General features: G+C 38.1%; 1 protein-coding gene across 4 annotated transcripts in view; it reads right to left on the reverse strand.

The window, feature by feature from the left end:
- The window catches only part of BRAF (B-Raf proto-oncogene, serine/threonine kinase), an 88,421-nt gene that overhangs the window by 25,086 nt on the left and 38,326 nt on the right, over positions 1-25,009 (reverse strand). For all 4 annotated transcript variants that reach the window (XM_055807276.1, XM_027784064.2, XM_013297773.3 and 1 more), the window contains exons 4-10: positions 18,939-19,042; positions 18,097-18,199; positions 16,662-16,810; positions 15,400-15,519; positions 6,679-6,838; positions 5,028-5,064; positions 687-823 (exon numbers count right to left, since the gene is read on the reverse strand). In XM_055807276.1, coding sequence (XP_055663251.1) covers positions 687-823; positions 5,028-5,064; positions 6,679-6,838; positions 15,400-15,519; positions 16,662-16,810; positions 18,097-18,199; positions 18,939-19,042 — 810 coding nt within the window. The remainder of the gene's footprint in view (positions 1-686; positions 824-5,027; positions 5,065-6,678; positions 6,839-15,399; positions 15,520-16,661; positions 16,811-18,096; positions 18,200-18,938; positions 19,043-25,009) is intronic.

Genomic DNA, 25,009 nt, shown 5'->3' on the forward strand with positions numbered 1-25,009 from the left:
AAGAAAGGAAGTGCATTAATGGCTGCGAACACAGCTCCTTTGTTAAAGATTTGGTATCAGCATTTCATATCATTGAAGTCTTAAAAGAACTTTCTTTTTCAGATATTGCATTTGACTCTTCAAGTCAATTATACACAAAAGCTCAGCATGCAAGTATACCAAATTATTTCCTGGCATGAAATATTTGCCACAGGCTTCTGGCAGTGTTAAAATCAGTAAATACTAAGAAACTCTTACGAAAAAAGAAAGTCTCATTTATTTTCCGATTCTTATTCAATCATAATGCCAATTGTGAATTAAAAAAATGCAAATATTTTAATGTATTATATTATTACACGTTACATTTGAGAATCACTAGAGAACTTTCAAGGTTCATGAAACATGGTGGAAAAAGTTAAGCTGTTATTTGAAGGGAAACTGGCATTATAATGTGAAGCACACCAAGACATATGGGTGCAATGAAGTAAAAGTGAGAGTAGTCAGTTATTGAAATGATCTATGTATCAGTCACACCATTTTAATATTCCATTATTTATTGATTTTAAGTCCTTCATCATTACCATATTCATCTTCAAAATAATTCAGAAGGCTTTGATGAAAGAAAAGTGAGAGGAACACGGTTGTGCAGTATTTCTATACTATGAATATACCATACTGTGAGTGAAAATAGCTGATCTTTCCCTTACCATTCTATTTCTGTCTTCTGAGGATGAGGATGATTTCCTTTCCCGCTGGGGTCCTGGTGATTTCTGTAATGCTTTCACATTGGTGAGTGACCCAGGCAAAGAGGCTGGAGGCGTTGCAGACAAACCTGCAGTTGAACCTAAATTTCAGAAAGAGGATAATTCTTATCTATACGAAGTCAGCTTACGAGAATGTATTGATATTAGGTGCAAGAATTGTGTTTAAGATGCAGTATCTCCAAACATTAATGTAAATGTTAAGAGGGAACAAACATTTACTAAGAGTATTGTCCTAATATTAGATTAGTGCTCAAGGCTTAGATTTCAGGAAGAGACAAGTCTATAGCAAACATCCCTGTATACCAGATAGTTCCCAGTCCCTGGTTCATGAATTATCAGAAGGACAATGTCTCTTTAAGTAGAAAAAAAATAAAATTTAATTCCACCAGTTTCTTTGAGAGGAAAAGTAGTAGCATTTTAATTAGCAGCAGCTAACTCTCACATTTCTTGTAGCTAACCTTTTAGGGACCCAATAAATAGCTGCAATCCTGTACTTTGGAATAAAATTGACTAAATGCAAAAAATTGAGAAGTTTTCTAGTTGAGTCTCCAAGTGCCACCTGAAAACCATTTGGCTGTTTTAAAGCTGTTAGCAGAGAGCTCTTATTTAAAAGTAAGTATTAGACTGTAGAAAAGATTAAAAAAGAACAAGTACTTTAGTTAGCTATTTGAAGCATATTCTATTAAATACAAAAAGAACAGTACATCTGTAGCCTGTATGTTCTCTAAACAAATCTATGCAGGAAAATGTCACTAACAGAGCTGTGTTTCAGAGCCCCAATGGCTTTCCAAATAGAGCACTTCAACTAGACACTGCTTTTTAAAATACACCATAATTATTCATAACAAGGTTATGCTGACCTTCCCAATACAAAGGACATAAAATAGGGTCAACTGTTAATTAAATTCACGCTGCTCTGCTAAACAATGTATGTCATTGTACAAGGCCTCCAACATTCCAATGCCTTCTCTCACATCAGTGCTCTGGGAAATGGCAGAAGATGATACTCCTCCTCCTATTCCTTCAGAAGCCCCCTTCTTACCAAGAAAGTGTCTCTTAATGCCAACTTGAGTTCAAAAACTGACTTTGTGACTTTTAAAACTGTTGCTCTATTTCAGTCACTCAGAGTACGCTAATTTATCAGACTACATAAATCCATCACTGCCTGTCTTCACTGATAAAATCCATACATTTCATACAAGTGGAAGCACAAAATAATGACATATCAACACACAAAAAATGGGACACAGCATCCATGAACTTTGTCCCACATGCTAAAGCAAGAATAATTAAGTATATGGGGCATCCTAACTACATTTATAGGCAGCTCAACGCCAGTGACCTGAAGGATGGACTTTTGTTCATGTTACGATCACTGTGTTGTCATATGTTTATTATATTATTTGTCTGAAATCACACATATATGGAATTAAATGCATGATGTTCCCAAAAAATAAGCAATTTTCCAAAATCTACCATGTTACAGACTTTCTCTGCAATAGCCAAGCTCTACTAGAATGCATTTTCTTTAGAGTTAACTGAAGTCTCCTACTTAAATTTTAACACCATGATATAGAAACACTAGCACAATAATCACCCTTCACCAAAAACGCTTACAGCATATGGTAGAACATTAATCTGTTCATAATAATACCAGATGGCCTGTTTTCCAAGTTGTTAGAGTAGAATACTTCAGATACTGTTGGACTTAAGCCATTAGCTTGGACTCTGAAGTTGTATGTAACGTGTTCCATTCTGTAGCCAGTTTGCTTGTTGGGAACACCTGCCTTCTTACAAAGACTTCTGGAAGAACTTTACAAGTTCATAAGGTGAACTGCTCTTGATATATTCTGAAACAAAAGTCTTTGAAACAGCCAAGATGGTAGCATTTGAAAACCACACTACATGCACTGAACTACCCATTTCTACGTGTATACGTATAGACACAAATATTTACATTTCATGCTATTACTCAAGAGTTGGTTTCTCCAGCATATGAAATCCCACAGTCTTTTGGGATTTTGTGCAATACAACAGATCCATTGACAACTTTAGGCCTGAATTACCTCCAGAGTCGATGATGTAAAATTGGAAGAGTGTCTTATTTAACATGGTACAGGACACAAATACTGTTTCACTGGAAAATTACTAACTAAATAAAACCTACGTGGTCTAAACCATCTAGGGCTCCAATGTGGTATCTATCAATAGCACATTCTCAAAATGAAGTATTTGTTGAAAGCTAACACGACATGTTATTTGAAAAGCTTGAGACCTAACAAGATATCAATGGAAATGTTTGTAATTCACATTTGATTTCCTAGATTACTTTTCAAAACAAAGAATATTAAATATAGAAAACTATTAAAGCACTGAACTGACTTAAACTAAACAGTCAAGGAAATTCTAAGTTAAGGACATCACTTTGTCTTTAAAATCACTACAATGCAATCCAAGCACCCTTGTTTAGAAAAATTGTATTACGGTCCACACAAAAACCTCAACTATGAAATTCCTTGCTTTTGAAGATTTAAGTCAGATTTTATTTATAGTAATTTTCAAGCGTGTAAAGGTGAAAGTGAGTATGTGTGAAAAGCACATTCAAAGCATTCCAGCCAAGCCAAGCAAAAAACAGAGGTGTTCTGATAAACTCACACACTTACATACACACGGTGTGAGGGTGAGGCACAAACAGCATCTGTGGTTTTACTTATTTTGTTTGGGTGAAAACAAGAAAGAAGAGCCCAACTACCTCTGAACACTGGGCCAGGCTCAAAATCAAACACTATTTCACTGGGGACAGAATGAAGGAGGGGACTGGGAGTCCGGGATTGGTATTTCCGAAGACAGCGCATCAGCTGGTTCAAAGGGGCTGTTAGAGAGAAAGAGACGGGCAGGCAGAGACAGAAAGACAGACACATAGAAGAAATGAAAGAAGTCATGGGAAATAACTAGGATGCTTTGACTCCTATTCATAGATTGCTTCTGTACTTGAAGGAAAAAAAAAAAAAAGTCAATTACTAATAACACTGTTTCAGGACTGGGAACAGCCAATTGTTTTCAGATGCCAAGCAGACAGTTTATGATCAAAAGTTAAAACCAACATGATAGCACAACATTTAAATGCTGGACAAAATGGGCAAAACTGTGGAGAGCCACACCTATCAACACACACAAAAATAGCTAAAACTGGCAACTTTAAATTAGTAGGCTTGCAGAATTAAAGGAAATTTTGTTTTAAAAAGCGTTATATTGCTGGCATAACAATAAACCAACTCCATCAAACACAATGCAGTAGGTAGGTACCATCCCACCAACTACCAGATTTGGATGGGAGAAAGAAGGTCAGTGATAGCCCATAGCACAAAACCTTAGAGATCAGGATAGAGTGTATTAAGGTAATTCAGTCTTAATGGCCGAAGCAAGATATAATTAGTAGGAGACAACTGTGTTAATGGTTTGAAGTTGGAGAACCTGTCATATGCCTGCTCTACTTACTATTTCCTTATTTCTATTATTTCTATATCATTATTACAATCATAGGAAAAAATACAGCACATAAGAAGCCCTCTCAGGACCTTGACAGTCAGTGGGAGAAGTGACTTAATAGGCTGTACATAGCATGAAGAGAACTAAATCTGGCACTACTTCTGACTTAACCGTGAATTAGGACTGTGTGTTACTGAAGGAATCATAAAAAGACCTGGCTTTAACATAAGGTCCTAACAACCTGGTTCCAAAAGTAGCACAGGCATGCAGTACAGCAAAGCAGCATCTTCAGCAGGGGTAGAGGGGGAGAAGAACTGGAGTATTTCATGCTGCTTTAGGATGCAGCAGTTTGTATGGAAGGTCCATCTGCCATGTCGATGGTTTTCAATTAAAACCCCCATTGTTGCCATGGGTGGAAAGGTAACAAGAGGCACAAAAATCTTTGAGAGAGAGTTGGGAAGTCGTAGCATATCTCTGTGCAGCCATGTGAGTGAGTGAGTGTGTGCATGTGAGAGCAAAAAAAGTGATGGTGCAAGATAATTTTAAAACTAAAAAAACTAGACACCACTTCAAAACTTTTCCTCCTTCTGTCTCCCCCACTCCCAGAATGACCAGCAAATGACTCAAACCTTTGTCAGACAAATACTAAGGTCATGGACAAGCAAATGCAAATTTATTTTTTGTTCTAGTCATATTTTCCTTTGTGCCTGTGTTTCATACAAGTAGAACAAAGGGAAAGGACAGTGCTGTTGTGTAATTAAACATAGCACAATAGCTAGTTTAAACACTACTTACCTCCCTCTCCTCGTAAACCCTGGTCTCTAATCAAGTCCTGTAAATAAAAAAAAAAAATTAAAGTGTTTAATTTAGGTATTAACATTTACATTCCAGAATCAATTGAGATTGATCAAATAGAAAATCCATAAACACATATGTTGTTCATGAAATAAAAGCTGTTTCCTACCCTGGCTTACTAACAGCAGTGACTCTAAAGAACTATTTATAACAACTACCAAACTTTTCAAAATTAGTTGCTTTAAAACAGCATCTCTCAGTAGTAAAGCGAAATGTACACCACCCAAAATAGATGCTGACATGAAAATATTGATTTTAACACACAGTTGGCCAAAACGCATAAAGAACTATCGAACCAAACGTTCTAGTTAGAGTGTGGCACAAATTATTTGTACTGTCGTATCAGAAGCTGGGACATCAATTTCCTGTACATCAGTCAAATGAGTTCTGCTTCATTTTTTGTTGTAACAAAGCACCTCATTTGCATAGTCAGGTGCACTCTGTTCTTCTCAGAAATGGCAAACTGTGAACTTGCAATCCACTGTGACCTGAGAGTATCTGTTACAACATACACAGACTAAAACCAGGCTACACTACGGATTTTTCTAAGCAGAAAAAACTTAGAAAATTCTAGCAGTTTCCCTCTGTATGTCCCTTTTCACCATCAAGTGTTTTTTTTTGGGTTTTATTGGTTATACAATTATATTATTCCTTTACACATCTGCACTGCTGCCGAAAGCACTAGTCCTGCTCTCAGCTGCACCACTGCCATACACCATATGCAAATGTCTATGCAGCCACGCTCTTAAACAGTCAAGTAACATTTCACCTTTCGCTCAGTTCACATGCAAAATAGATTTTGTGCCTCAGTGTTCAGGCAGACTTCAAGACTGCTCATCTAACAAATGACTAATTTCTAGAGAGTAGACTTCAGGGTAAAATACAAGCCATACACATTAGCAAAATTAGAAAGAGGCTGTTGTGACCAACATTTTGACAAGACCTAGCCAGCTTTATAGCTAGCATCAACCATTTTTATTATTCAAGATTCAGCATCCAGAAATCTCAAAAATGTGGAAACCAAGTTAAGTGTAGCAGTTTCTGAACATTCCAAAAGAATGCTCAGAATAACATCGATGAGGCTCTTGAAATCCTAAGGAACATTCAGTACATCTGAACTCAGCTTACTGCAATAACTAGATTTTCTTCAATGCCAGAAATATTACTTGCATTTCAAACACTAAAAAATCCCTCTCTGACATATAAAGAAACATGCTTAACAAATAGCATGGTTTGCAAGAGCGGTGACTGACTTCTGTATTCTTAACACCATGGTACCCTTAGCAGCATGAGCCTTGCAAACAACAACAACAAAAAAAATAGCGCAGTGGTTTGTAGCAGAACATTTCTTTGAAAATGAAAGGACAGGATTGTCCAAAGGCAGTTTCTGCTTTTAAAGAACGCGTTAATTGCATCTTACAGCTCTGAATAGCAAAAATGTTTCAGGCGGGATCTATGAAGATTCTGACAGATTACCAAAGATTATCTCAGAAACACAGCGGTTGCATGTACACGATATATTTAATGCACTGATATTCATAAGGGAGAAATCAAAACTACCATAACTGATCGAAATGTTATTAATACTTACATCAATATTGACTGGCTCGATTGTATTGATGTGAACATTGGGAGCTGAAGAGGATCGGTCACGTTGCCCAAATTGATTCCGATGGTCTTCATCTGCTGGTCGGAGGGGCTGTGGGATTGGAATGGATTTTGAAGGAGAAGGACTAGGGAGAATTGGTGGTCTGAGAAACAAAGTCAAGGAAAAAGAGGATTTAGGTCTACAAATGGCTTCAAATACTGCATAGTGGGTGTGGTAAGTCCTTTTCAACTATAATAATACATACATTAAAAAACCTGATCTAAAGACCTGTGCATAAAAACAATTTATGATGAATGATCTCTACTCCCTTAAGATCAATTTCAACAACTCTCTGCTGTACAAACTACCTAATTACATGGCTGTGAAGTGCTGAGTTAAAACAAAACAAAACCCCCTAACATACCATATCAAACTAGTAATAATAAATCCTGATCTGAAAAATTCATGTAGCCCAACATGCACTGCAGATAGCAAGATACTCTGCAATTTCCTCACTTCAGAATTAACGCAATACACTCTTCTTAATGGCAACCTACTGAGAACTAAAAATGCTTAACATCCCACATCAATATTACAATCAGAAGATGTCACAAACCAAACTGTATGGATGGCATTATTGTTCAGTGAAGACAGACTGAAAATTACACACTGGTCAGTCAACATAGTTGATTAATATTATGACCAATGTAATAAAATATAATGTAATAAAATATAATGTAATAAAATAAAATATAATGTAATAAAAAAAAATAAACATATCACCTCTTAACCTCAACCTTTAAGAAATAACATTTAAAGTGTTATTTACAGTGCTAGTTAGGCAATGCAATAGTTTTGACTTAAAAGATAAACGTTCAGACTACACAGACAAGTTTTCTGAAGAAATGCAAATGCTGTCAGTCATAAAGATAGATAAAGTCTTTAATTTATAGTATCATGAATCATGTATTAAAAGACAAAACATCTAAACACTTGCCTTTTCATTTGTAAGAAGACAGAATGTCACTACTTTGGTTACCCACTTATTCAGTTGAAGTACAATAAATGGGCTTTTATCTCTTAGTCAAGTCAAAGTCAGTCACTGTTAAGTGTAATGATTCGATTTAATGGATATAAGGCAAAAGGTCAATGAGAAACATCTACCACCTTTGTCAAAGAAAACTTCATGTTAAAATATATGTGATATCTGACAAGGTTTTTAGAACTTACAGAAAACACAACTCCTAAGAGAGAAGTCCTCCAGCCATTTAATTACTCATGGGTTCATTACCATACCCACAAACGCAATACCCACAGGGAGAAACTTCAGAAATAAACCATACAGAAGCATATATAACAGCAGCAGGTCTTGGTGCTGACTCCCCTAAGCGAATGCTCCTTGGCCTCTCCAAAGATCTTTAGGGGCAACTAACATTTTCCACAGGATCTCTTGACATTTTTTCAGAAATGTTTCAGAAATGACTATTACCCTACCTTTCATTGAAGAGTTTATACAGTTTGGCACTGACCCCAGAACTCAATGCTACCTGTATCCTAAGTACCTGCCATCTTTTCCTTCCTGGCCAACAATCTCACAACTGAGCATGAGGAAACAAGAGTACTTGCGAGTTAATTCAAGTAACAGTCTAATAAGTCTTGTAATAAAATTCTTAGATTATGTTTGGGAAGAGGAATAAAAGTAGGGTTAAACCCCCTACCTAAACTGTTTTTAAAAACAGTTACCTGTTGTCACATGACAACATATAAACATGCATATAAATACTGCAGAAATACTGGGAAGCAATGAACCAAAACTGTCAACAGACAAATCTCTGAAAGGGCCCTGAACATTTAAGATGATGCTCAGTTTTGGAAACATTTTTTAAATGCAGATAACATTTTATATATATATATATAAGCTAAAGTTTTCATACATTGCTAACAAGCGCCTTCGGGTAAAATATTTTCTATTATAGATGAGGAAGTTCTGAACTCTGAACATTTTTGTAAGGACTATCATGCAACTGGAACCCACATCAGGAGATGGGACACTGCACAGACACAAACATGGGACTTGGCTGACATTCTAAGGCACTGCATTTTCATGTTAAGACAAGTGTGCCACATGGTGCACAGAAAGATTTCACAAGAAAAGCCTAAGAAGTGTTTCAGCCAGACCGGTACTGTCATTGACAGGATAGCAAACTCCTGCTCCAACTTCCTGACAGCTCTCAGTAATAATGAAATTAAGGGAAATGCGTTACAACAAACATCAGATAATTGCACTAAGAGTGACTGTGAGCCAGCACCTGAGCTGTGCCACACAATGAGAACGAAAGCAATCAGATTTTCTGTGATCATGAGTAAGCCAAGGGAGAGACAACCAAATTGCAGAAATATTGTTTCAATTACATTCCCCTTTGAATCATAAATGGTCATCTGCTAACGGAATCTGCAAATACTTCTGTATTTCTGGTCACACGTCACCATGTCCACCATCATGTTGCTAGCACGGGCAGCACGCTGTGTCATACCATGTTTGAAAACCATTTGAATAGCTTTTTCTACTCATTAAATTCTAACAGGGAAGTTCAGATCTTCAGAAAGTAACTACAGGCTGATAAATCTCTTCTTTTGGAGTCTCTGAACTGTTATTGGCAGGGTCTCTGGGCTTTAGACACCAAAGAATCCAGAGATGGGAATCTCATAAGCAGTTAGCAGTGTGCTCCATCTGTACAATCAGGATTTCACTATGGGTGTCCTTGGGACACTTACAAAAAAGGTAGGTTATTTTTGCTAAATGGGAATTTTGCTTGGAAAAGGTAACTAGTTTGTTTGCTGGCCGAAGATGGCCTACTGAGATAAGCTCAGAAGATATTATCACCAGCCTCTGCCTCTGTGCAGCAAAGGCTGTATCTTGATCTGCACCGAGATCTTGATTTACAGAAAACATGTAATCATGAAGAATGCAGCAATACTCTTTGCTACCAAAAGTCCATTCTTAACAGCATTGCTAAATTTTATTTACTCCAGGAGTGTAGAAGGGACACTGGAGCAAAAAGGACCAGCCATCTTCATTTGGAAGTGGGCGACATTGTCTATTCCAGGTGAGTTACAAAACTAGATCTGTAAGCTATGCAAACTTAGTACCAACAAGCATGCTGCCAAAAAAGAAAAAAAATAATCAAGAGGACCAGAAAACAGCTGCTGCGAAGCACTGTTTACTGTGTCATACATGTGTGTCAGGCATGGTATGGCTGGGGCTTAAAGAAGCAGTAGTTTAAATACCAGGATCTGAGTTTCTGTTGCTCCTCCTGTGGCCTTTGAGTAGTTAATAGCCAACCTGCTAGTTAGAGGAGAATTTCTACAAATAAGATCAGTATTCTGACTTATTAGAGAGGTTATACCACCTCATCTTGCACACTTTCTTCCAGCCTCTTAGATGTGGGCATTCCGTTAAACGACTCTCATCTTCCGAGACAAGCTGATAAGAGTTGTCAAATACTGATCTAATATGTTATAACCTTTTCTGGCAGTATGACAGAACATGCTTTTTCCTTGGACCCTGTACTTGGGATAAGCATGTTGTTCCCTCCCTTTTTATCAAGACCAAACAGAAAGAGGTTTTGTCAGGAAACAAGAGTAACGCAGGTAGATGTACCATGTGCCAATCACAGCAAATACCAACATTCACTGTTCTACACAACTGGGTCCATGGGAAAGAGGTAACAGAAAAGTGCCCACACATACTACTTTTATATATAAACCAGCAAATTTTGTACAATACAATACTTCCACCAGATCTTAAAACTTGCAATGATACAGGTTAGCTCACTTTAGAAATAGGAAAGAACATTTTAATACAGATTTTCCTCATTTTCCTTTAACTCACCAATATGATGTTTCATAGATTTAAGAGCTGGTCTACTCAGGAAAGATTTTTCTTAAAAGAGGTAAGCTTGGGCTTCAAGATTTTGGCTTAGATTTTTCTTTTGCTGTAGTTCGGCAAATACTTAAAACGGAAAATTCATGTACACTTAGCTTCAGCTATGGAGGTGGCACACATCCTCTTAAAATGACAGCATCTCTACTGGATTGCCATTCTTCTCCCCCTCCCAGCTCGAATGAGTGCATCTCAGTTTAGCCACAAGGCTCAGTGCAGTACACGCTATTCACCTGGTAGACTGCATACTCATACCCAAGCCAAACCTACTTCAAGCTACAACCCATAGGTACCAAGGCTTTTTTTTTTTTCTTTTCTGTTTACACCAGAGTAAACTACCTTTGGTTTTTGTTACTACCATTAATGAAGAACACTGTGCATTTACATTTTCAAGCAGTTTCTAAGGACTGCTAAAGATCTGGGATACAATGGCATTTCTGTGACACTAGCAAGCATGTAAACTGCAAATTTTGGATGCCAAACATGCTCTAATTACTGTGGTACTCCACAGATACTGCCAGAAAAACAAAGTTGTTTTTTTTTCTTTCCCCATCTCTGCAACCTGGAAATACTCAATAGCCCCAAATCAAATGTTGACTTGGAGAACAGGATAGCAGTGCAACTTTATAACCACAAACTAGAGAAGATCATCACACTTACAGCATCCTGTGAAATCACTCTAAAAGCATCACGGGACAGATCTGTAACACTCATAACTTCATAGGTATTAGTGCATTCTTCTATACCACGATAACTTGTTTTCATCCATGCTGGCTTGTAGATGAAAAAAACCCGCCAGGATTATCACAACAGTGCATTTATACTGGCCTTTGGGCCCAGATCAGAGCTTAGCAATGCTTTCCTAAAATTTCTGATAGCTTCATATGCAGCAGGGGCTATCAAGAGAATCCACACAGCTGTCATTAGTCCTCCAAACCAGGTTTCAGTTCACTAGCATGCTTTTGCAAATAAAGTTTAGGGGAGCAAGAGGTTTCCCCCACCTTTTGTACAGACTAAAGACGGTTTTTCTAAAGATTCTGATACCAGGCCTTTTCTGCTCAGCAAGAATGCATTTCTAGTTGAATAATGTAGGAAGTTTGCTAACATTTACACGGAGTGACCTGGAAAAGATCCAGTGCCAGAATTTTTAGGGGAAAAGTTTGTAATTGTTTTATGCAATAAACCACAAAGCTTTTGCTCACTTAAACACATGGAGATCTAAATGCTGTTGTAGTACTCAGTGCAATATTATAAGACTGTCTTTGTTTCCTTGGCTTTTCAGAAGCTTTTCTAGACATTTAAATATCTCCAGCTGAGGCAGAATGATCGGTGAACATTCGGGAGACAGAAAGGAAAGCAGACTTGTTTAATCACAGGCTGGAGCCTGCTCTAAGGCAGGGACTGGCAAGCTTCCAAGAATGGTGCATGAGACAGTCCCGCTTTCTCCGTCAAATTCAGAAGATCAAGCATGTTGGGAACTTTGTGTTTCAAAGAGAAGAGATGTGGCCAGCCTGCTCAGTAGCAGTGTTCTGCCTCAGGCAAAGCAGCCACTTTCAGTCTCCACTGAGTCCTACCTGCCTCGGTGCTATTTCAGTCCAACCATGCGCCCCTTACCTCCCACTCCACAGGCTACTTACCCTGCTATAGTACCTGCCTCATGAGTTTGCTGAGTGTTGCCCAGCATCACAACATCAGAGAGAACAGATGGAAGTTGAAAAAGACAACTCCAGAACATTTTGAATAGCTAATCTCTCCCCTTTTCATAGCTCTGCAAGGTCCTGGGAACTGGGTTCATCGAAATTCTGTGCTCGTATTTTACGAGCAAAGATACAAAGGAAACTTTATGATAGTGCAATGAATGAAATGAATACAATGTGTTCTATACAGTTTGCGTACTTCAATTTTATTACAAATGGCTATTATTAGGGAGACCTGCACTTAATAATTCTTTCCAGTTAAGTGCAGATTATAACTAAAATGACTGCTTTGGCACAACAGGATAGTGCAAACTGAAAGAATTAAAATGGGACAAAAAACCTAATGTGGAGGCTGGACACATTTTTGTAAGGGGTTCAGAAATCTGAAGGTGGGACCATATGTGCTCCCTTGTCTTGGGGTGGAATGTTCGGAGGGAGACAGTCTATGGCTTACAGTTGGAAGAATGAAAGGCTACAGGACTGGATTGCTTTAGGATGTCACACATGAGCAATGTGAAACAAAGTTCTCCAGCACGTTTAGCAGCTTTTGCATCATGTCCAATGGTCTCTTCCATTATGTCCCTTTCTCTTTCCAACTTCTCCATTTGATCCCTTGACAATTTCTCAGCATGTCACACACGCCTTTGCTCTTGAGCTTGTCTTGCAACACAAACTCTTCCTTTCTTTGGGCACTTTGCCTGCCGCTGGAATCCCTTCAAAAGGCTAAAGATGAAGAAGGATGCTTGCCTTCTCTTTCCTCATGTTTACCAATCGATTAGTAACATCCCTTCCTCTGTGGGCTGTGCCATGCAAGATGCTAGGAGAACAGAGAAATCAAAGGAACAATTATTGAACTAGTAAGTGTTAATAAAGCGCTAGTTCCTCATATTTGCAATCCCGCTGCCCAGCTGTCAAATTTCAATCCCCTAATCTTTCCCCAGATAGGATAACCTCAAACATAAGTCTTTTTTTTTTTTTTAATTCCAGTTGAGCTGTTGTCTCATACTGTAGCAGCATCCTTTAACAAAACTGTAGGTAAGTATATGTTTTTATAGAAAAGGCCAGCATTTTTTTCTTAAAAAAAAAAATCAGAGAAATTAATATTTCCACAATTATGTCTTTAAAAAGCAGAGAAGTGTTATTAAAGAAAGGCAAAAGGATAACTGGAGAAAGGTAAGGACAGTGCTATATGCTCATGCAATAGCATTTGAGGTGCTTCTGGAAAAGAAATACTACAAACACAGATGTTTGCAGAAAATTGTGTGACTTTGTAACATGCGTACTAGTTATGAACACCAGCTGATAATCACAAACCATTTTCAAAATACACAGAATTTTGAAGGCATGATGTATGCCTTTTTTTTTTTTTTTTTTTTTTGCTTTAACAAAGAAGTGTACAGCAAGGAAAAAAAGCAGAAAGCTAGAAACCTTTTACAGCTCCTGTAACCACAAACATTTACAGATGCAACACTCAGGAAAACTCCTTACACTTAACTGGCAAGTACGCTTAAATGATAATATTTTATATATGTGAATTTCAAAACCTCCAGGCATTAACCAGATTTGTTCCCAATTTTTTCGTTTCTGTTTTTACCTCACAGAATTAAAACTGCCTGAAGTAGTACATGTATCATTTAAGATAATCCATCCTTCTTGTATCCTCATAAACTGGTAAGAAAGCACAAATAGGAGGTAGGCAACTGAGAAGTAGGAAAATTTAGCGTGTACCAATATTAGCATTGGGGCTGTAAAACGCCTTTGGCATTCACAGGCATTTAACACAGCTGGTATGAATAAGTTCCTTCCCAGGTTAATAGTTCTAGCCTGGTTATAATTTCAGCTGTGACATGAGAAAGGCAGAGCCCACTTATCTTAGAGAACCACAACAGCAGCCTTGCCCACAGCGTGCTCTACTAACAGCCATGGGATATAAAGGCAACATCCACTACCTGGAAGAGGCACTTTTGAAATTTACTTGAATCTGCACAAAACAGTATAAATAATAACATTACCTCTCTTTGTACTTACCAAATGAGGTTCCCTCTGCAGGACTGTCAATCTGTTTTCCTGGGAAGCACAGTATTTGATCTTTCATAAAATAGTCTTGACTGTTCAGGGAATTTCTCTTCTAGTCAGTGTCCACAGGTGTCTGCGTAGCTTCCAGCTGGGTTTCTGCTTTAGTTTGGGCACAATGCTCGCTATTCCATGAGAGCCTCTCTGCCAAATTCACTTCATCTCCATGCAGCACATATGTCCTAGGAATGTTTTTCTGAAGGCTTTTGTATTTAGTGTTCTTAATAAATCTGCATCAGGTTTCTTGACTTTGATACACATCCTTGAGTTGCTCTTTCCTGGAGATTTGTTCAACTATCTAATGCTGGGTGGTGTCAGTGATCTCCCAGCTACTGGGAACATAATCTAGGTATGATCACTTGTCTCTTCATAGAGGGTCCAGAATCTTTGTTGCAAATATAGGGGATGGAGGTTGTAGTCAGTTTTAGAAGTCTAATTTTACAAAACCTGGGTCTGCCGCAAAAGATGCTATATCTCAACATCTAAACAGGAGGGAGACAGCTAGTGTGGACGTTACTAAAGCAATAGGTATGTGGAAAAACTACTGAAGCAGTATTATGAACCTGCAATTGGCATCTGCTCACACTGATCTTATAGTGGCGTGGCTTACTCTGAAACAGAGGTATGTCAATGTTACTTCAAGGCAAATAAATTGTAGTTTGATAACACAAACTGAAAGAATTTGTGAGGATATAGTTTTGGCTTGTATTAACTTTTAAGTATAAAATCTTTCCAGTTTAGACCAGGTCAAATCTACCATGCAGAAGAAATCAGTTTAACAGTTAAAGCCCCAATTCTACAGATGCTTATGCACGTGTTTAACTTTGGCTCATTACTAATTTATATCATTCATGTGAATGAAAACATTCACTTCTTTGAAGTTAAGCATAGGTGATTATATTTGCATGGCAAGCCGGATTACAAAAATGCAGAGAGTTGCAAAGTAGTATTTTGAGTGTTTCTAAGCATATAATACTGAAATGTTATTAAACAGCAGGAATAAGGTCATACCCAACAGAATCTGTGGGGGGCACTGAGGGGTACGATCCAGATGCTGGGGTGGTCTCTCCTAAGGGGGCCTCCTCCTGTGGTATGGGGTGATGTTCAAAGAACTTGGAGACAAACAGCAAACTGTGAGGCAAGAACAAAACAAAAACAACCTAACTTGTGCAAAACCCAGAAGCTTCACAATATAACACTCAAAGATTGAAAGAAAGAAGAAAAAAACCCCAAAATCTCCCCCCCCAATCAAATTCTAAATTTTAAAATAAAGACTACACTAACACACTAATCTGCAAGATTAAAAATATTATTACTTTGAGAAAGGATCAAAAGATTATGCCTTAAACACACCTTTGCAGAAAGTAACTTTTTAATCTTTTGGTTGAAATTGCAAACATCTGGCTCCAAGAATGTACTATGTATACTTCTATGTTGAGCACACAAACTTATTTTAATGTTTGCACTGATACAATGCCAAAAACCAAATGCCAAATGGATAGAACTATGTTATCCATAAGTCCTGAGCACAAAATCCAGGAATGCCCAAGGAAACAGTTACAAATACCAACATAAGCAGAAATTACATTTATTCTTGGGGGAAAACCTAACATCTTAAATGATTCCTTATATAAAAGTCTATTTAAAAGACCTAATAGACTCTGCTGAAACTAATCAAATAGAACACAGAGCCAGCTTATACCAGATCCTTAACCTACATCAAAGACTTACACAAATAGATCAATAATTAAATTCAAGAACACATGACTGTTTGGGACATTCTCTTTTATGTTTCTTACCTAAGCACCAAACCCACTAATGGATTTGGTTTTAATCACTGTAAAACCAACTGCAATTTCACCATATTGAACTAGTGTCTCAACAGTTTTTCTCAGGTTGAAGAGAATAAACCCCCATTTAAACCCACATCTAAACATTTAAAGAGGGGCCTAGCCATCACGTAATAAAGAACCAGTTTTGACTAAGAATAACAACTGTGAACAAAGAGAAGTCTGTCTGATACAGTCAAGTGTTCAGCCACCCCGTTCATGGTTCAAAGAAAGCATTTCATAGTCCAGCAAAAAAATATGAACTTGTTGTCTGAGCTAGCACAGAACGAATACAAATTATGCAGTCTCACAAGAACAGCTGAACTCCTATATTTTTTCAGGCACCTTCTCTGACTTCCTGAATTACAGATTTAACATAAGAAATCACTAGCAGCTGTAAGCTTAATAAATGGCTCAACTTTAAAACCAATTGTGATTACTTACTCAAGTTGGTCATAATTAACACACATCAGTGGCACTTCCGTACTACAGCGCTGGTGAAATTTGTAGCCACATGTCTGGCACCGGAATCCCTGGAAAAGCAGCTTTCGACAAAAGTCGCAAAACGCTAACGTGAAGAACGTTTTTCGTACCTATATTGTCAAAAATAATCATAATTAGTGTCCTTCTGTGAGCCTAAGATAGGCTGTTTGCTTTTACCTCCCTCAAACAGACTTACAAGCCTCTTTTTTGATGCTGGAGCTACAGTTTCATGTATCAAACAGATTTACATAAAAGATTGTTTCCTTTTTGAAACAGCCTTCATGCATTAAAATTTTCTTTCAACTGTTTATTGGAATTAATGCTTCACTTCATTAGCAGTAAGAAGAGCAGCAACAAATCTGAAGCAAAACAGTGCACTATTATGCTAGAGACAAACATTCAGAATTTAATTGGATACAACCTATAAAAAGAAAAGCTGCTGAAAGATTATCTCATCTTCTAATTTTTCCAGGAGCTAAATGACATTTCTATCCAACACTCACAGGACTTGAAATACACATACAGCTTATATGCATGGTTTCTATGTAAGGTTACATCTACAGTTGTAATTTTGACTACTGAAACTCAGAAACATTTTAAATCACAAAAGGGTGAACACTTTATCCCCATATTATGGGGGGGAAATGATTTAGTTTAATTTTCAAATTCAGCAATACTTGGCATTAAAACACATTCTAGTAGTTGTATTACTACATGTAATAATCAAAATTTCAAAAGCATATAAAAAAAGTTAAATCTACTAGACTTTCACGTGACTAGCCATATATAAATTAGCTTGTTTGAGTGAAACAGATCAAGCAGCTTGCAAACAGAATTTTGTTTTTTTAATCTAAAGAAAAGGTCTTTCTTCTCAGTGTGACAAACATTATTTCCAGGATTTTGTATGTAGCTGGAAATGTTTAGATGGATTCTGTTTAGCAGCTTCCATTTACTTGGTGCCTTATCAGGTCAAAACATATTTGTGCACTAGCATCATTGATGATGTCAGCTCCGCTCTGGGAATAGTCAGTTCATTAGTTAATTGCTGCTGCAGAGCCAGCAGGGAGGCCCAGAATACATTTTATAGATACAGCAATACAAAAATAGTAGATTATTATTACAGCTCTGCAATGCAGTGCTGATTTAAACCCCCTACATTTATAGATTTTAGAGGGTGTATTCCATCCATATGTGAAAGTTTTAAGGGCAATCAAGCACTAACATCACTTATTTCAATTACAATTCTAATTCACTTAAGCTATTGTGATTAAAAAGTCCATTTGCAACCCCCACCACATCCTACAGATACAAAATATTATTCAAAATTGTTAATCTGAATTCCAAAGTACAAAGTTGATTTAACCCTACTCAACATTTCATAAAAACCAGTACATACAAAATTGTGTGTTGTGAGTGGCACATTCTCCAAGACTTCCACATGCAACTCCTCTCCCGTGAGCCAGGAAATGTCAGTGTCCCAGCCAATTGGCTTCTTCTCTCTAAAGTGTAAATAAGCCTTTCATTAGCACCAGCGCACAAGCCCTTACGGGTCTCCCTGCTGAAGATGTAAGACCAGGTAGAAAGTGTGGGGGCTTGCTACCCAGTCTCTAACTGCAGGAAACTTCAAAGGCAAGACATTAAGCTCAGCACATACCAAGGAGAGCACAGCTTCCCTGGACAGACTGCATGAGAAAAATGCACTTTTCCAATCAGCTCCAGTAGTGCCCGATTCCTTGGTTCCAAGGTGACAGATACCTTTCTAATCAAATGAAGTGCTTGCGAAAGTACCTGTTCTGTAAGAGTTCCAAAGAGATGGCCAATTTTATGCAGTAAGATAATCTACAAACTTTTCAGGGATGGAAACTCAAATCTTTTTCCTTCCATAGGAACTCTATATTCAGCTATGAATGCACCATAACCAAATCAAGTAAAACCAAAAAGTTAACAAACCTATTTAATACTTGTTTGGCTAGTACAAGTTTGATTAACAGGTGTTCTGCCAGCAGTCTATAAGCCCATATTATTCTATATTATACCTATTCTTGAAGCGATTAAATCTTTTTCTAGGTGTTTGCCATTCTTTTTCGACATGTCTTCAAGGCACAAATTGCTTTAGTGCAAAGTATCACATCATTCCGAACTTTGAAAACAACTTCCACAATGCTGGATAGAATCGGCCATACTGGGTAACTCCAAGACGAGATCCTAAGAGCAAAAACCATCACACACAAACCATACCCATCTTGTATTCTGTAAACAGCACAGCATTCTGGAATAAGACCTCTCATCATCAGAGCTTTCTTTAGGCTGTCTCGGACTGTCACTCCACACCTTGCTGGAACCTAGAAGTCAAATATAAAAGAAATCAATTAAAACAAGTTCTAACTTATCCCCCCAAACCAATGCAAACATTTTGACCCTCAAGTGTTAAACTTACTTTTCATGATGTTTTACAGAACGCTTGGTAAGAATTTTTCAAAATGTTTTTGTACTGTGAAGAATTTTATTGGTGAATAGTATATAAGCAATATAGCTCAGCTAGAAGGGAGAACAAGTTCTACATTTCTATTAACATTTGGAACAAAATCTTTACCCAACTCCAAACTTCCAACTCTTCTCAACTTGAAGAAAGTGGAGACACAGCACACAGATAGCTAATAACTATGCACATTATAAAAAGTTCAGGCCAAGCTGCAAAGTTATACAATATACCAAGTGGAATTTAAATAAAAGAACTAACTTGACTGCACTGAAAATACCATTATGATAAAATGTAAATATTTTCTGTTTCTAAAATAGAAGATAAGCATGCAAACAAGTAAAACAAAACCATCATCTGAATCAGACAAACCTTCTCCTTTCAGTTTAACTTACAATTGCAACTCTACAGACACTTCCTATCTGAAAAACATATTCCTCTCTTCTGTTTCACTATTTGAAAAGTTTAAATATCTAACAGGACGTGAAGTATGGAGGAGCACACTAAAACTAGCCAAAGAACCGCAAACTATGCAAAGTAAAGATATTTTCCTTGCCTCTATTCTAGCTGTAGGCATTTCCTATAGGAATTAGTATATTATCTCTAGGTATACTTGTGATTTAATAGTATATAGTGTCAAGCCATAAAAACAGAACAATACATAATCTGGTGATTAAGTGTAGTTAAGGTGTTGAGTATAAGTGATTTACTATTTCTAGAACTCAATAGTGAAAATATGTAACACTAGGTGGTATACACACTGGGACATCTCCTATAATCATGGACAGCACCTCGAACATGAATCAAGAGAAAAACTCACAGACTTAACTAAAAAGGTCTCTCTGAATACCTGGGACTTCTAGCTTGCTAGTGGCCTAAGCCAGAGCCCTCAGTAGCCAAAAGCAGTCTCTTAATCAGCTTCAACTGGCTTTGGATTGGAGCCTAGTTTTTGCTCCTTGCACTTAAATTTCCATGGGTATTTAGAGGCCCTATGTCCTACTTAAGGATCACAGTGAAAAGCAGCAGTCTATTTCAAGGAGCTTTGTGAACACCACTTGAGGTTATGCTATATATTGCATTTCTAGAACTCAAACATATGCTCTCTCAGAAGAGACAAATAAAAGGAATATTTTGTTTCACAACCTTCCTCCCATAAATATGGAGTGCTTCTTACAGGATATTTGTGCATTTCACGTGGTCAACACAAACATTTTAAAAAAAGAGGATTTCTACTAATTCCTTGGAAAAAACATCCCATAGCATACTGCTTTACAGTCTTGATATTCAGCCTTAAGTGACTTGGTTTTACACATTCCATTACTTTTAAATGCATCTTTTTATTAATCTAAGTAATTTCTTCCCATCCTAGAAGTTAACACTGTGGCTTTCAATCACTTTTAGGTCATTCCTCCAGCATAAAATAACCGTAATTGTTAACTAATACCTGTCACAAGTATTAAGAGAGAGTCTGGGAGCACCTATTTTCATCAATATAGTCAACAACTTTCCACTGTAAAACTCAGTACAGTCCTCTGTTGCTCAAGTCTCTACCAAACTAGTTGTCCACACAGAAACCAACTGTTCGCAGGGTCATTCTGTGACCAGTTCCCTGTCCTCCCGACCCCTGGCAACGTGGTTAGCATAACTAGCGCCATTTTATGAGGCAAGCAGCCATTCTCTGTGATGAAGTGGGCCAACATATGCATTCTCTTTCCCCTCATTATCAGGCCCTGAAGGCCCTGAGAACCAATTCGACAAACAGATTTCTTCTTCCCCTCCTCCTCATCTCAAGGTTCCTGGGTGTCAGGCTGATGAACTCCTTCCCCTGCTGGCCTTGAAGGTCGCAGGTACCCAGGGCCACCAGGCAGTGGCGATGGCCCCAGCACAGAATAGGGAAGCGCAACAGCACCCAGAGCACTGTCCATAAAACCAAGCAGTTACCAGTCCTAAGAAAGGAACATGGATTGGAGCTGCTGCTGGACAGTGAGACCCGGGACCTGCCAGTGGCCAGGGATGCCTCCATCACCCTCTGCTTCCTCCAAGGATTGAGAGAGCGACTCATATTCTTTTACATGAATTTCAAGTCTAGATTATGACTGTTCTATTGATACAGCAAACCATATATTAAATATTTAACTTCATCTGCAGAAGGTCCAGATGATAAATTGTATTATAAATTCTGCATTACACTACTTATAAATTGTACAATATTGATTCTGCTTGTCGAAAACCTGTGCCATTCTAATCATAAATTCTGTGCTATACTAATCATAATATCCTGTTGAGAAAATAAAGCTTTAATTGCAGCTATGATTTAGTGCCATCATCATTCTGCCAAGGATCCCTGAAAGAACCTGTCTGCCCCCTCAGTGTTGGGTGACAATTTCTCCCTGCCTCCAGTATATATATTTAAAAATACAGAGTAAGTATTTTTTCTTAAATTCTTAATTCTTAAAATTCTTTAAAATTCAATTAAAATCTTTGAGGATTTCAGAGGTGTACTCCAACCTCCCACGCAACAGGAGCAATCATGAGCCACTCTGATGCAGCAAGCGTTTTTCAGCTCAAGGCTATTTCTCCTCCAAGGCTCCTGCTGGATCGAGGTAGAGCTCCCACAGACACTTCAGGTCTACCTTTCCAGCACCCTCAGTTACTTCATCAGTGATATCCACAGGGGAAAAAGACATCCAAATACTGAGAGGTGACAGACAAACCATGGGGGGAAAAGGGGAATGAAGAGAGCCAGGAAAGCGGTTGGGTATGAAGGAGAAATGGGAACAAAGACACAGGACAAACTTAAGAACTGACCCAGGAAAGCATGTGTGTACTGGGAGAAGGCACTGCTATCAGCAGGTTGGTGGGAAACAACCAAGCAAGACAGAGGGAAGACAGACTGAAGAGCTACATGAGGCAGAGGGTAGGAAACAGATAGGATAAACTACCAGGTAGGGGAGAACTGGTTGAAATAGCTGAGGAGGCAATGAAGGCACGTGCTGAACAGGCATACTGTGATTAGGAGAAAAGATGGCTCATTTTGGACAAGGAGCACCAGGGGGAAGGGAGTGAGTGCCTAAGAGAAGCGTCAGAACTAAGCGTAGAGGGAGAGGTTCAAGCTTCGGCAGAAAACTTCAAGGCAATAAGCATTAAAAGAAACCAGGGTGGTAAAATCAAGATCCAAGTCACTGAATGAACAGGACAAGGAGGAAAAGCCATGCAGCAGAAGGGTAACTAACATTAAAGAAGAGATGAAGAGAAAAATGGAAGGAGCCTTATGTTCACTGGAAGACATCTTCCTCCAGCACTGATTCTCCATAAAGGGTGACGACATCCTCCAGTACCTCATGAAGCAAAGATCTGCATTAGGAACCTAAAAGTTCCAACTCTCTGAATGAATTACACTGGCGTAAGTAATGCCATGTCAAGGGAATTTTTAATTTCTTTTTGCTTTTAAATTTTGCTGAAAACAAGATTTGTGAATTACAGGCTTCCCCTTAAGAGTTCAATGAAGTCAGCAAGGCAAGCGCTCAAAACTTGGGAAGTGTCAGATTAAAGGTTGCCTACAGCAATGCAAGTGCAACAGGACTATGAAAAATGTGCCACTTACTATTTGCTGTTCCTCAGTGTTACTTCCCTAAGTCCACTACACTAAAATCCAACCCATATTTATGCAACTTCCAATTAGAAACACAGATAGAACATTTGATCTCTTCACCACCATTTGCACCAAGATCCAGTTAAACAGCTAGGCAACTGTTTTGATTACTTTCAAAAATTACCAGGATCCTGAATCAGCATCACATTTAGAACATTCTCTTACAGAACTCTTGAGCAGAGAAACATAAGGCTAAATTAAAAGAACTAAATACTAGAATAAATCCCTGTAGTATTGATTAATCATTTTCCCAGACTGGTACAGTACGGTCTATCACCATCTGTGCATGTAGCCCTTCAGCCCCCTCCTTCAGTCCCTACCAGTGCCTGCTGTAAAGCAAAAACCTCACCCTGCAAAGCATTCCCTCTAAAACCTCTCCTTCCTGCAACCCCCCCATCTTCTTCTTGCACGCAAATCACGTCAGAGTTAAAGAAGAATCCTGCTCCAAAAAAGTTATTTGGAGAGCGACTCAATCTAAATAAACCCCCCCAAACAAATTATTTTTTTCCAGCTAACAGATAGCCTTCCCAAAGCAGACATTTCAGAACAGCTTCCTACTCACACCCAGCCAGAGGGAGAGCATGTGGCCCTGTAGCCTGGGAGCACACGGAGCAGGAGCCCTGGCACGGCACAGTCCCCCAACCCGCTGAGCCCCCAGGCTGCCTCCAGGACCCATGGCACGCAGGCAGGCACCCAAAGTGGGTTTATCAATTCCATCAAGAGTTTTGACAGGATTCCCACAGAGCATTTTAACTGAATCACATCAGTGGGTTTTTTTGACAGTTGGTTCCTCATGAGAAAATTTCTGATCTCCTCTAAAATACACAACCATATGACTGTAATCCAGTAAACTGAACAAAGTTTGCATTTTACTGAAACAAAGAATGCCTAATATTATTGCAAACCCATTTTGCCCATGTCCATCCATTACCTTTTGATTCCTCTGTTTTCTAACTGAGGGAATCTATATATGTTTCACAACAGTCACCTCCTAGAAATTCATGCTACTGAATCAGGGGATCTGTTTCCAGTAATTGCTAAGGGTTTTCTTTTTAAGTTGCTTATATACCTAAGATTCGTATATCAAAGAATGTTTAGGTTTTCATAACAATTTGAAAGTTGATTCAGCAAACCATTTTCAAAAGCAAAGGGCATGAAACAGTATGGGCTGTCCAATACTAAGGAATAGTACAGAAATGCCAATACAGACCGCAAGATGTATTCAGTGCGTAGCTTAATAACATACCAGAGGAAGTAATTTACTTGTGCATCTTGAATCAGGCAAGTAGTGATTCAGGAAGACACCAAAACACGTGCTCAACTTTGCAAATGTGAATTCCCAAGGAAACAAACGAAAATTATTCCAGATTACAAAAATTCTCAAAGCAGTCTTACTATGTAAACAGGTTAAACTATAGCACTTAATTTTCTCATTTCATTTATTCATATAAAATATTTCTATGGACAGTAAGTATTCATAACAACATTGCTGATACATATTTAGTACTGCAGCCACAAGCATTTAACCAACGCATAAATCATTTATTTCTGTAAATCAGGTCATTCCCGATTCAGTAAGAGATTCAGGGCTACATCTCTAAATAACCCTTACATCACTCTTCTAACATCAGAGCAGAAACTGGCATAGTCTCACCGAGTTAAAAAAGCTTCCTTACACTACTGCAGTTTCCAATATTTTACAGCAGTGAAGAGACTGAAGACACTAAGAAGCACTTCAAAAAATCAATGCAAAGGTATTCTCGGAAAGGTTGAACCACTCTGAATAGTTTGTCTTATACTTTTCAAAAACAGCTGGTTCTGTTTTTTCCTCAGCCTAGCACTGTAGTTCAGCTTACTTCAGCATTAGAGCTTCATAAAAATTCTAAACAGAACAGAGTACTGGGTACAATAGCGAGAATATTCCAAGTAGTATGGATTTTGAACTATCACTTCAAAGTACTGACTGACTTACCTCAACACATACACCTTGAAAGATCATACTTTTGTCCCCCCTGCTACCTGTATGACTAAAAATTGCCAGCAACATGCGCACAGAATTCAGTGTGTTGGGAGAGAAATAAGCTAAGCTATCTTTTGGCCAAATAACTAGTTTTGTCTTCCGACATGTTTGGATTTTTACCAGAAAACCTAACATGAGATCCACATTTAGTTTCTCAT

Source organism: Falco peregrinus, chromosome 6 (assembly GCF_023634155.1).
Source record: "Falco peregrinus isolate bFalPer1 chromosome 6, bFalPer1.pri, whole genome shotgun sequence".
NCBI lineage: Eukaryota > Metazoa > Chordata > Aves > Falconiformes > Falconidae > Falco > Falco peregrinus.